Here is a 12,248-nt window from a genome sequence, read left to right as displayed (position 1 = left end):
ACCCTAGAGCAACATCCTGCTGCCTGGGGCAAGGACAGCCATGCCTGCCCCCTTCGAAGGAGCAAAACAGCAGAAGCCCAAGAGCGAGGCTCTGTGTTCAGGACTAGCTGACTCGTCTACCTAAACCAGTACCCCAAGCGAGCCCCTGGCAGCCAAGGCTGAGAGTGGGCACACCTGGGCAATGCCCAGGATGGGCAGGATGTTAACAGAGTGAGATCTCTCTGTTCTGCATCACCTGCTGGGCTGGCACCATGCTGCCCACGAGTGTGGCTAGTGCAGATCAGCAGGCTTAGTGCCCAGCAGCTGTACTTGGTCCATGACTAACTGCCTGCCTGTCAACTGCAGTGTGGCCATGTCTGCAGTGCCATGTTGGGCAGGCTAACCCTGCTAAGCTCTGACCTGGGGACTGCTGTTCTGCACTCTCCGACAGCCTGGCTAAGCAAAGGGCTCTGTCCCCCTCGCTCTGGCACACCTAGGCCAGGGGCCTGGCTTTGCCTCCTGTCTGAGCTGCAGCACCTAAGCAGGAGGTGGGAGGGAAATGCTCCTGGCACAGCTGGGGAGGGACTGACTCCCAATCCCTCAGCGACAGTGACGCTCCAAGTGCTGGGCCGGCCTTGGCTTACAATGAGTGTGGTGCTGGTGAAAGATGCTGCATCAAGAGCTCTAGAAGTGGATGCCCTCTATCCTGGGGGCTGATGTGACCTGGGAAGCCATGGTGCAACCCCCCTCAGACCCCCAGCACTCCCGCCATGTGCCGGAGTCTCCAGCAAGGAGCCCTGCATGGCGAGAGGAGAACTCAGCCTCCATGGCCATCAGAACGTGGCCTCTGTGCCGATATACCACCCAGAGGCTCAGTCAGTGACTATGGCACTGCAAGCAGTTGGCTGCAGTGAACTAGAGTGAGCCCAAAGGTCCGATTCACACCAGCCACTGAACAGCCAACAGCAGTGCTACCTGTCAAAATACCCACCCCCTGTAGACAAGGCCACAGTAATCTGCACAGATCCACAGCTAGTACTGACCCACCCCCATGCCATGCCCAGGCAGAACACTGCTCTGAGCCTGCACATGATCCCAGAAACATGCAGCTTCTGCAACATCCCTCCATGCTCCCTGACCTCAGACATGGGGTATCAGCTGCACCCTCCCGGATCCCATGGCGATCAATAATGGGGGGGGGGTCCCATTCCTTTCCATGGTCTCCATCGAATCAGGGCCTCACGGCTCGGATCTCAGCAGCTGTCTACAGAGCCTGGGGTTCCTCCCAGCTGCAGCATGGGTGTCACAGCCCTGGGGGGCTCCCCTCTGTGATGTGAAGGTCTCTGCAACGCAGAGAGAGTCTGGTTTGGCAGGTCACCCAGTGTCAATGTGCAGCAGCTCCAGCCACTCCTCAGGGGTGTCTTGGCATGTGCACAAGATCCCAACCTGGCCATGGTACCCGACCCAGAACAGTGCAGATGCTGGTGCTCGTTCCAACCATCTGTGCCTGGAACCATATATGAGATCACTTGGTGCCTGCTGTTCTGCAAGGATGGCTGAAGTGCCTCTTTCAAGACAACAAGGCCCATGGTGGTAACCATTTCCAGCTCCAAGACAGAGCATTGCATACTGGGACCTGTAGTCTCTGTCAGTGGCACCTCTCTACTAACAGGGAGGGTGGATTCATTCTGCCCCAGTTAATGTTGGCCTTGGGGCAGGCTGCTGACATAAGCCTGGCTTGGGCAGGTTCGGGTACCCCTGGCTGAGAGAATGGGAGGACAGTGCAGCAAGCCCTAAGCAGAGTGCAGAGCCCAAGCTTCTTGGACGGAGGTGCTTTGGGATCCGAGAAGGAGAATGTGTCTGGGCCGATCACTCACCAATCTGGCACAGCCAAGCTGGTGCACACTGCAGAATGAGTTATGTGGTGGGCACCCCCGGGTCCTGCCCAGTCCCCACAGGCTCACAGTGCCCAGGGCCACAGAGAAGGCTCCGGCCCCGTCTCTTTGCAATGCCCGCTTGCCTGAAAGGGCTTTACAGTCTTCATCTAGCTTGTGAAAACACAGGGCTCAGCCAGGTGGCTACTGGCAGGGAGGGCATTGCAACTGTGGGGCAGTCTGCTTCGCTTTTCTATTACTGGGCCATGCTTAGTCTTCTCTCCATGGATTCCTGGGGTAGTTGTTCAGGGCTCTTCAGTCACGGGAAGGAGCAGCATTGAGAGCTGACACCACTATGAGACCTCTCAGCCTCACAAAGCAGGGCAGGGAGGTTTCAGTGCAGAAATTCTAAAACCAATTTCCAGAGCTGTTCCATACTGTCTTTCTCTCCCCCTACCCCCCTACCTGTTGCCTGCTTGCCTATTCTGAAATGGGCCAGGGCTGGACAAAGGCCTATCTCAGGGAACCCCTGGTGGTGCTGTGTATTGGACCCTGGTAGCCACTGCAGGGCAAGAGGCAGAGAACTCAGACTCATCAGCTGCAGGATGTTCTGCTTCACACTGGGACTGTGCCATCAAAAACAAGTGCATAAATCTGCTACTAGCATTCAACATCGAAGATGAACCAATGAGAAAAAAATCCTCCAAGCAAAGAACTGCAAGCGTTAAACGTAAATGATAGCATGCAGAAAAGTAGCAAGCCATGCTCTACTACAGGACAGTCACACGCCTTTGGCAAAGTGTCCCTCGATGGGTCAAACATGCCACTAATTGAAATGTTATACACATGGGTGTTTGCTATAAAGATCACTATCGAGTATCAATAGCACAGTTGCAATTAAATCCTTATACAGAACATTGAACTTAGTAAATATTAACAGGATTTTTTCAATTTTGTATTTCATTGCATAGAACATTAGACATGAGACTAGCTCGCGGTTACCCAAGGTGGATGGAAGCTCTGATGGATCACACCAATGAACTGTTGTTTTGAGCATGCTCAGCATGAACAAGAGACTGGCAGGAAACTGACAACACAAACAAATGAAAACCAGAATATTTGTACACTTGCTGATTTCTCTACGGTGAAACAAGCTTTCCATTTGGTTTCCTTCTGCTCTCCTGGGTTACGGTCTGAGGAACTTTATCCTCGAAGGTTAAACATTTTGCTGTGAGTAGCTCCTCCATCTTTATGAGCATGCAATGGCTTAAGAAGGACTTGAATTGCACAGTAATAAGAAGGAGAATGGCAGAGGCAGCGCTCTCCTGATCTTGTGCTCGTTATAGCCTTCTGGACTCTATTGCTTCTACAGACAACAGCCTGGGTGCTAACTCAGCACAAAGCAGAAAGGAAAGAGAATTCAATACAAAGGAAACCAAACCAAAAAGAAACAAGAAACCCCCAGCCCCTGGGTGTTGATGAGGTATAGATGTAAATCAAAGTGGAATGATTAAGGCTGTTATGGAAATAAAAATAATACCCGGGCATACATAAAACAATGTGTGATGTTACCAATGGATAGCACTGCCATTTGAATGCTTTAGAATGGCTTCAGGATGGCTTGGGGCGGCTGAGAGACATGCCTGGCCAGTATCTGCTTTGGGAAAAATCAGCCAGTTTACGCACTGCCTTTCAGAGTCCTATGGCCTCGTATCTCAGTAAGGAAACAGTGTTAGGTCCTAATTGAAGTTCTCTCAATCCCCCGGATGGGGGTGTGGAACGCTTTCCGTCGCAGGGATGGTGAGAGTACAGGAATGCTGCGCATGCGGAGGGGCCAATGGGGCAAACTGGAATGTGAAGGAGATTGGAGCCTTCAGCTGCCAGCCCTAGACTCATACATGGCTCAGAGAGAGGGAAAAAAACCTATGAAGAAACTAGAGTTAAGATTCAGTCCATGAGCAACTCTGTGTATAATCTCAAGAATGGGCCAGTGGTCCCCCCATCAGATCCCCGGCCCAAGGAGACCACAGGAGGGACCAGTCCTGCACAAGCTCAGAAGTATTCTCTGAGAGCAGGGCAAACCCCACCTCTGTGACAGTCACGTTGTGGTACAGGCCCATGCTTTGGCAATGTTCCTGATGGACACTAAGCTGTGTGGGTGTTCCCATGGCTTGCTCCAGACAGTACACAGAGCCAAGAAGAGGTCAGTGTCCTCCTGCAGTGCTGCCTCAAGGCTCTGAAGAAGCTTGCTACAGGTAAAGGCCTGGTTTGCTCAGTGAGACCCAACATCGTCTCTTCGGCCTTCCAGGTCACGCTGGGCCCTTCTGGCCTTGCAATCTGTGAAGCAGCCTAGTGGTTTCCATGGTTTCAAAAGCTTGATGAGAGACAGAAAGAGACAGAGAGATCATTGACAACTGTGTGTGTGTGCAGCGCCTGGTGCAATGGGCCCTGATCCATGACAGAGCTCCAAGTGCTTTGCTATCACTCCTGCTCCTCCTGCCCCCCTTGGCACACACAGCCCTCTAGCTTGGGAACAGCTCTCTGCAGGCACAGTGGCCAATGGGAGGAGTGTGTAGTCTGTTTACGATCAAGGAGATGGCTGAGGAACTCCTGACCCAATGAACTGCCCAGCCCCAGTGGGCCCTTAGCTTAAATCTGGGCTCAGATCTGTGCATTTCACCCTCTGCAAATTGGCACTGCAGCCCCGCCACCTCCCCAGCAAGCCAGGCCAGGCTCCCGCAGCTCTCCTGCCATAGCTCTGCTGTTCAGCTACCCATTGCCAGGCAGGGGTTCAGCAGCCCAGAGACACCCAAGCAGTGGGTAATGCTCCAAGCAGGAGGAGTGGCCTGGGCATGCCATGATTCAGCAGCTACAGTGTCATCCAGTCCCCCTTGGCAAAGGGCTGGTGGGGAGGGTGCTGGGGCAGTGGCAGCCAAAGAGCGATCAACTCATCTCTGTGGGGAAACATGGGCCGGCAGTCCCATCTCTCACTCCCAGCTCTCCCAGGCAGGGACTGTTATTACATTCCATGCAGTGCCCACACCACAGGGACCAGCCTGCCCTGTCAGACCCTCTGCTGTACCCGTGTGAACAGCCGCATAGGGTGCGAATGTTGGTGAGAGCAGGGCTGGGGGAGCCGGCCTGGACACTGAGCAGCCTAGGGCAATAGCTGCCTGGCTGCCTTGCCCAGGAGATGGCATGGGGCAGGGTCTGGTTCCCAGAGAAGGGAGTGATAGGCTGAGCCCCTCACACACTTTGTTCTTCTCACTGGGACAAGGGCCTCTCAAATGGCCCATCCACTCCTGGCTTGGGGGGCACTGCCCTTTTCCAGCCATCTTCGCCCTGCCAGCTTCATCATACAGCAAATGTACCACACCTTGGCCCAGTGTCTTCTCAGTGCTCAGGCATTTTGCTCTCCAATGCACTGAGTCTGATGGCACATGGGAAATGAGCATTCTGGTATCAGCACAAAGCCCACACATGGCTTCAGCGACAGGCATACTCTTTTCAGGAACAGCAGGGAGCTGTGGGTTGGGAATGAGGTGCATCAGCAGAGCTGGGGGAGGGGGAAGCCCAGGGCTGGAATGTCAGAGGTCTGTGGGTTGGGAGAGAGGGCTCCGACAGAGCTGGGAGAGTGGGGAGCCCAGGGCTGGGCTAGCAGGGGCTGTGGAATGGGGCTGGGCTAGCTGGTGGCTGCAAGGCGGGTGTTTGAGAGGCACTGGCAGAGCAGAGGGAGGAAGCTTGTTGTGTGCCTGACCCTGCCCATGGGCATTAATTTCACGAGCACTAAATTTCCACATAATCCAATCTGCAAAAGGCAAAAAGCAGCAGTTCCCCTCACAGCTGTACCCTGACCCCCATGTGGCTGTACCCCTGACCTCCATGCAGCTGTACCATCAGAACTCCATGCGGCTGTACCATCAGACCCTCATGCAGCTGCATCCCTAGCAGTCCCCCTTGCAGCTGTACCCCAAGCAGACCCCACCTTCACGGCTGTACCCAGGGGCACTCACTGTTATACCCAGAGTCCAACGTTGCCTGCTGAATTCACTGGTTTCTTCATAGGTTTTTCCACTGCGAAGACTAGATCGCCACCCGCTTTCCCAGCCTCCTGTCGGCGGAAGAGGGTGGTGGGGGGGTTGGGGCATCTAATGAGAGGCACCCGCAGGCAATTCCCGCCTGAGCAGGGCGGTGCAGTCAGCAAATAGCAGGTGGGTTACTGGGCAGGAGAGAGGATGGGAGGTCAGTGCAGTGTGCAGGGGCTGGAGAGTGGGTGGAGAATGAGGGGGCACACGGTGGGTGGCAGCTGGTGGGGTATGGAGCAGGTGAGTGGCTGGAGGGACAGTGACTTGGGCAAGTGGCAGGGGCTAATGGGGGCCAAGGAGTCGGGGAATGGGTTGGTGGGGAATGGATGGGGGCTGGATGGGCTGATTCCCAGGCCTCTGCAGACATAGCTCAGGAAGCTCTCACCCATTCCCATCCTCCTCAGACACTTTAAAGCCCACACACCTAGTCCGGAACATCAGGCAAGGCCAATACAGCAGGGCAATAGTAGGGTAGAGAAGGCTGGGGCATCAGGGTGGATGTGTGGAAACAAGGGCTAGTTATTTGGGGCGGTTGTGGGGTGGAGAGGGCTGGTGCTTCAGAGTGGTTGTGGGGAGGCGAGGGCTGGTTTGTCAGGGTGGTTGTGGGGAGACGAGGGCTAGTTTGTCAGGGTGGTTGTGGGGAGATGAGGGCTGGTGTGTCACGGTGGCTGTGGGGAGGCAAGGGCTGGTGTGTTGGGGCAGTTGTGGGGAGTGTGACGTTACTGACATAAACTGGGACTGTATAGATCATTGTGGCACCAAATCTTGAATAAGGTGTCTAAGACAAGGTTATGGTTTGCTGGTTATGATACAGATAGCATATCTGTATTCATGTATCATTTTTGTATTTAAAGTTATAAGTATTGGCTCTATACTGTCTGTATTTCAAACTTGTGCTATGCTTCTGGGTGACACCCCAGACAATTTGGCATCAGTACTGTCTAGCCTGCTTGATGGCCCATTAAGGACCATCAGCTATACAAATGACCCATTGAGAGAAGGCAGCTACACCTTGTGACTCAGCAAGGAATGCAGGGACATGCCTATGGACAGAACTCAAAGGTTTTTTCATGCCATGTGCTGGAATGCTTGTCTTTGGAACAAAGAAAGGAGACCACATGGCAAGAGACTATAAAAGGCTGCTGCAGCTCCTCCATCTTGTCTTCAATCCTGCTTCTTGCCTCTGGAGGGACTTTGCTACAAACTGAAGCTCTAAACAAAGGACTGAATGACCCATCCCAGCTATGGATGTACTCCAGAGACTTGATTTGAACCTCCAGTTGATTTCATCACCGCTACAAACCTGAACCAAGAACTTTGCCATTACTGTATGTAATTAATTCCATTTAACCAATTCTAGCTCTCATCTATATCTTTTTCCTTTTATGAATAAACCTTTCGATTTTAGATTCTAAAGGATTGGCAACAGCATGATTTTTGGGTAAGATCTGATTTGTATATTGGCCTGGATCTGGGGCTTGGTCCTTTGGGATTGGGAGAACATTTTTTCTTTTACTGGGGTATTGGTTTTCATAACCATTCATCCCTATAATGAGTGGCAATGGTAGTGATACTGGGAAACTGAAGTGTCTAAGGGAATTGCTCGTATGACTTCTGGATAGCCAGTGGGGTAAAACCAAAGTGTTCTCTGTTTGGCTGGTTTGGTTTGCCTTGGTGTGCAAAGGAACCCCAGCCCTGGGCTGTTATTGCCATGCTTTAAGCAATTTGTCCTGAATTGGTACTCTCAGTTGGGTCCTGCCAGAACCAGCATTGTTACAGGGGGCAATGGCTGGCACGTCAGGGTGGCTGTGGGGAGACGAAGGCTGGTGCGTGAGGGCAGCTGTGGGTAGTCGAAGGCTGGCATGTCAGGTCCGTTGTGGGTAGGCAAGAGCTGGCATATCAGGGTAGCTGTGGGGTGGAGAGAGCTGGAGCATCAGGGTGCCTGTGGGGTGGAGAGGGCTGGTGCATCAGGGCGGCTGTGGGGAGGCGAGGGCTGGAGCGTCAGGGCGGCTGTGGGGAGGGATCCGTTAATAAATCCAATTAATAAACTGTGTTGAAGGGAGGGCTGGTGCATCAGGGAAGCTATGGAGAGGTGAGGGCTGGCGCATTAGGACAGTCATAGGGAGGCAAGGGCTGGCAGATGTGGGTGGCTGTGGGGAGGCCAGGGCTGGTGCATCAGGGCGTATGTGGGGATGTGAGGGCTGGAGCGTCAGGGCGGATGTGTGAAAGCAAGGGCTGGCATGTAAAGACTGCTGTGGGGTGACAAGGGCTGCGACCTCAGAGGTTGTGCGGAGGGAAAGTCTGGTATGTTGCGGAACTGGCACATCATGACAGCAGTGGGGAGGCAAGGTCTGGTGTATCAGGGCTGCTATGGGGAGAGAAGGGCTGGCGTGTCAGAGCGGCTGTGGGGAGGTGAGGGCTGGCGCATCACGGCAACTATGGGGGGGCCGACGGCTGGTGCTTCGGGATGGCTGTGGGGAGGCAAGGGCTGGCGTGTCACGGCAGCTGTGGTGAGTCGAGGGCTGGTGCATCAGGGAAACCATGGGGAGGCAAGAGCTGGCATGTCAGGGTGTTTGTGGGGTGGCGAGGGCTCATGGTTCGGGGCAGCTGTTGGGAGGGGAAGGCTGGGCATCAGGGCTGTTGTGGGGAGGCGAGGGCTGGTGCATCAGTGTGGTTGTGGGGAAGCGAGGGCTGGTACGTTGCGGTAGATGTGGGGAGGCGAGGGCTGGCACATCAGGGCAGCTGTAGGCAGGCGAGGGCTGGCATGTCAGGGCAGATGTGGGGAAGCGAAGGCTGGCACATTAGGGCACTTGTGGGTAGGCGAGGGCTGGCACATCAAGCCAGTTGTGTATAGGCGAGGGCTCGCGCCTCAAGGCGGTTGTGTGTAGGCGAGGGCTGGTGCATCAGGGTGGCTGTGGCATGTGAGGCCTGGCACGTCAGTGCCATTGTGGGGAGGTGAAAGTGGGTGCATTGGGGCCATTGTGGGGAGAGGAGGATTGGTGCATCGGGGTGGCAATGGGGAGGGAAGGGCTGGTGGTTTAGGGCGGTTGTGGAAAGGCAAGGACTGCTGCATCAGGGCGGTTGTGGGGAAGTGAGGTCTGGTTCGTCAAGTTAGTTATGGTCAGGCAAGGCTGGTGCGTCAGGCAGTTATGTGGAGGTGAGGGCTGGTGCATCAGGGCAGCTGTAGGGAGATGAGGTTAGGTGAACATCAGGGTGGTTGTGGGGAGGCGATGACTGGTGCTTTGGGGGGGCCATGGTGTCCGAGGGCTGGTGTGTCAGGGAGGCAATGGGGAAGTGAGGGCTAGCGCATCAGGGTGGCTCTGGTGAGGTGAGGACTGGCACGTCAGGGCACTTGTTGGGAGGTGAGGTCTGGTGCCTTGGGATTTTGATGGGGTGGCGAGGGCTGGCACACTGGGGGGTGGTGTGGGCTGGCACATTGGGTGGCCACAGGATGGTGCATCAGGGCAACTGTGGGGAGGCGAGGACTGGTGCATTGTGGCAGCTGTGGGGAAGCGACGGCTGGCATGTTAGGGCAGCTGTGGGGAAGCAAGGGCTGGAGCGTCAGGGTGGTGAGAGCTGGCGCATCATGGTGGCCGTGGGGAGGTAAGGGCTGGCACGTCACAGCGGCCATGGGGAGGCGAGGACTGGTGCATCAGGGTGGCTGTGGGGAAGTGAGGGCTGGTGTGTCAGGGCTGTTGTGGGGATGTGAAGGCGGGTGCATTGGGGCTGTTGTGGGGAGGGGCGGGCTGGTGCATTGGGGCTGCTGTGTGAAGGCGAGTGCTGATGCATCGGGGAGGCGAGGGCTAGCATGTCAGAGCAGCTTTGGGGAGGCGAGGGCTGGTGCATCAGTGTGGCTTTGGGAAAGTCAGGGCTGGCGCGTCAGAAGAGTTATGGGGAGGCGATGGCTGGCATATCAGGGTGGCTGTGAGGAATCAAGGGCTGATGCATCAGGGCAAGGCGAGGCGAGGGCTGGCGCGTTGGGGTTGCTGAGGGTAGGTGATGGCTGGTGCGTCAGGGCAGTTGTAGGTAGGTGAGGACAGGAGCATCAGTGTTGTTGTAGGTAGGCGAGGGCTGACTTGTCAGGGTGGCTGTGGGTATTTGAGGGCTGGTGCTTCGGGGTGGCAACAGGGAGGGAAGGGCTTGTGGTTGAGACTGGATGTGGGGAGGCGAGGAATGGTGGTTCGGGGCAGCTGTAGGGAGGCGAGGGCTGGCACATCTGGGTGGCTACGGGGAGGTGAGGGCTGGCGCATCAGGATAGGTGTGTGGAGGCCAGGGCTGGTACTTTGGGGCTGCTGTGGGGATACAAGGGCTGGCACATCAGAGCGGCTGGTGGGGGACGATGGCTGGCGCATTGGGGCAGTTGTGGGGATGTGACGGCTGGTGCTTTGGGGTGGCTGTGAGGAGGTAAGGGCTGGCACACTGAGGGGTGGTGTTGGCTGGGATGTTGGGTGGCTGTGGGATTTGTTCGTCAGGGCAGTTGTGGGGAGACGAGGGCTGGTGCATTGCGGCGGCTTTGGGGAGGTGAGGACTGGTGTGTCAGAGTAGCTGTGGGGAGGCAAAGGTTCATACATCAGGATGGCCATGGGATGGGGCATTGGGGCAGTTGAGTGTGACTCACCTTGCAGCATTTGCTCACCAGAACGACGTGAATTTCTTTCCGAATGCTGACACCGCTGTGATGGGCAAAGAAAAGAGGGCGGTGAGGCATGCAATGGCACTGTGAGGTATCATCATTCATAGAATCATAGAATATCAGGGTTGGAAGGGACCTCAGGAGGTCATCTAGTCCAACCCCCTGCTCAAAGCAGGACCAATCCCCAAATAAATCATCCCAGCCAGGTCTCTGTCAGGCCTGACCTTAAAAATATCTAAGGAAGGAGATTCCACCACCTCCCTAGGTAACGCATTCCAGTGTTTCACCACCCTCCTAGTGAAAAAGTTTTTCCTAATATCCAACCTAAACCTCCCCCACTGCAACTTGAGACCATTACTCCTCGTTCTGTCATCAGCTACCACTGAGAATAGTCTAGAGCCATCCTCTTTGGAACCCCCTTTCAGGTAGTTGAAAGCAGCTATCAAATCCCCCCTCATTCTTCTCTTCTGCAGACTAAACAATCCCAGTTCCCTCAGCCTCTCCTCATAAGTCATGTGTTCCAGACCCCTAATCATTTTTGTTGCCCTGGGGTCTGGGCATTGTCTGGGGTTAGGGTATGGCCTGCAGGGGAGTGAGAGGGTAGCTCCCGGTAACCCCACTGCAGCTCTGGGCTCTGACAGCAAAGCTGCTTTCCCTGCATCCAGCCCATGCTAGCACTAGCTCTTTCTGCTGTAACCCTGGCTTCTCGGTGACAGCCAGGTTGGCTCTGCAATTGCTTGATTGTTTGTAAAACAACACTATCTACAACATAAGAACAAAATAGGGAGAAATTCTGAGCCTGCCCTACCTCCCCCTCCTCCCTTTACCCCTCCGATGATATACAGGGCAAGACCCAGGGGACTGGACATATGCTAATGTTGAGCCACCACCTGGAAAAGGCAAACAGGGTTGGGCAAACGGTTGGACAAAGCCATGGAATGGATGACAGAAGTAGCAAAGAATAAATACGTGGCAGCATGATTAACCCCAGTCAACATGGTTCTCTGCAAAATAGAGCAATGGGAGAGGGTCCCAGAGCCTAGCCACCAGTCCGAGACCTGATGTCTACACTGCAGTTTTCCAGTCCCACAGCCCAAGTCTCATGAGCCTGCATCAGCTGACATGGACCAGCCACAGGTCTCATTGCAATGTAGCCACACCCCATACAATCCAGATTGCTCCCTAGAGTAGGGTTGCCAATTTTCTAATTGCACAAAACTGAACACCCTTCCACCAAGGCCCCACCCCTGCCCGTCCCCTTCCTAGAGGCCCCACCCCCGCTCACTTCATCCCCCCTCCCTCCATCAATCGCTCTCCCCCACCCTCACTCACTTTCACTGGGCTGGAGCAGGAGAGTTAGGGCTCTGGCTGGGGTGCAGGCTCTGGGGTGAGGACAGGGATGTGGGAGCGGGCTTTGGGCTGGGGCAGGGGGTTGGGATGGGGAGTATGACTAAAGGGCTGGTGGTGCAGGCTCCAGGTGGGGCCAGAAATGAAGCGTTCAGGGTGTGAGAGAGGGCTCTGCGCTGGGGCAGGGGGTTGCGGGGCAGGGGGATGAGGGCTCTGGCTGGGGGTGTGGGCTCTGGGGTGGGCCAGGTGTGGGCCAGGGATGAGGGGTTTCAGATGCAGGAGTAGGCTCAGGGCTGGGGCAGGGGGTTGCGGTGTAGAGGGGTTGTGGGG

General features: G+C 55.3%; 1 protein-coding gene across 1 annotated transcript in view; it reads right to left on the bottom strand.

The window, feature by feature from the left end:
• Window positions 1-628: 628 nt before the first annotated feature.
• Window positions 629-12,248, bottom strand: part of LOC125639443 (protein bassoon) — a 112,096-nt gene continuing 100,476 nt past the window's right edge. The window contains exons 7-9 of the mRNA XM_048856491.2: window positions 10,557-10,611; window positions 5,867-5,964; window positions 629-4,227 (exon numbers count right to left, since the gene is read on the bottom strand). Coding sequence (XP_048712448.2) covers window positions 10,571-10,611 — 41 coding nt within the window. The 3' untranslated portion in view covers window positions 629-4,227; window positions 5,867-5,964; window positions 10,557-10,570. The remainder of the gene's footprint in view (window positions 4,228-5,866; window positions 5,965-10,556; window positions 10,612-12,248) is intronic.

Source organism: Caretta caretta, chromosome 7 (genome assembly GCF_965140235.1).
Source record: "Caretta caretta isolate rCarCar2 chromosome 7, rCarCar1.hap1, whole genome shotgun sequence".
NCBI lineage: Eukaryota > Metazoa > Chordata > Testudines > Cheloniidae > Caretta > Caretta caretta.
This window is presented reverse-complemented; position numbering and strand designations above follow the sequence as displayed.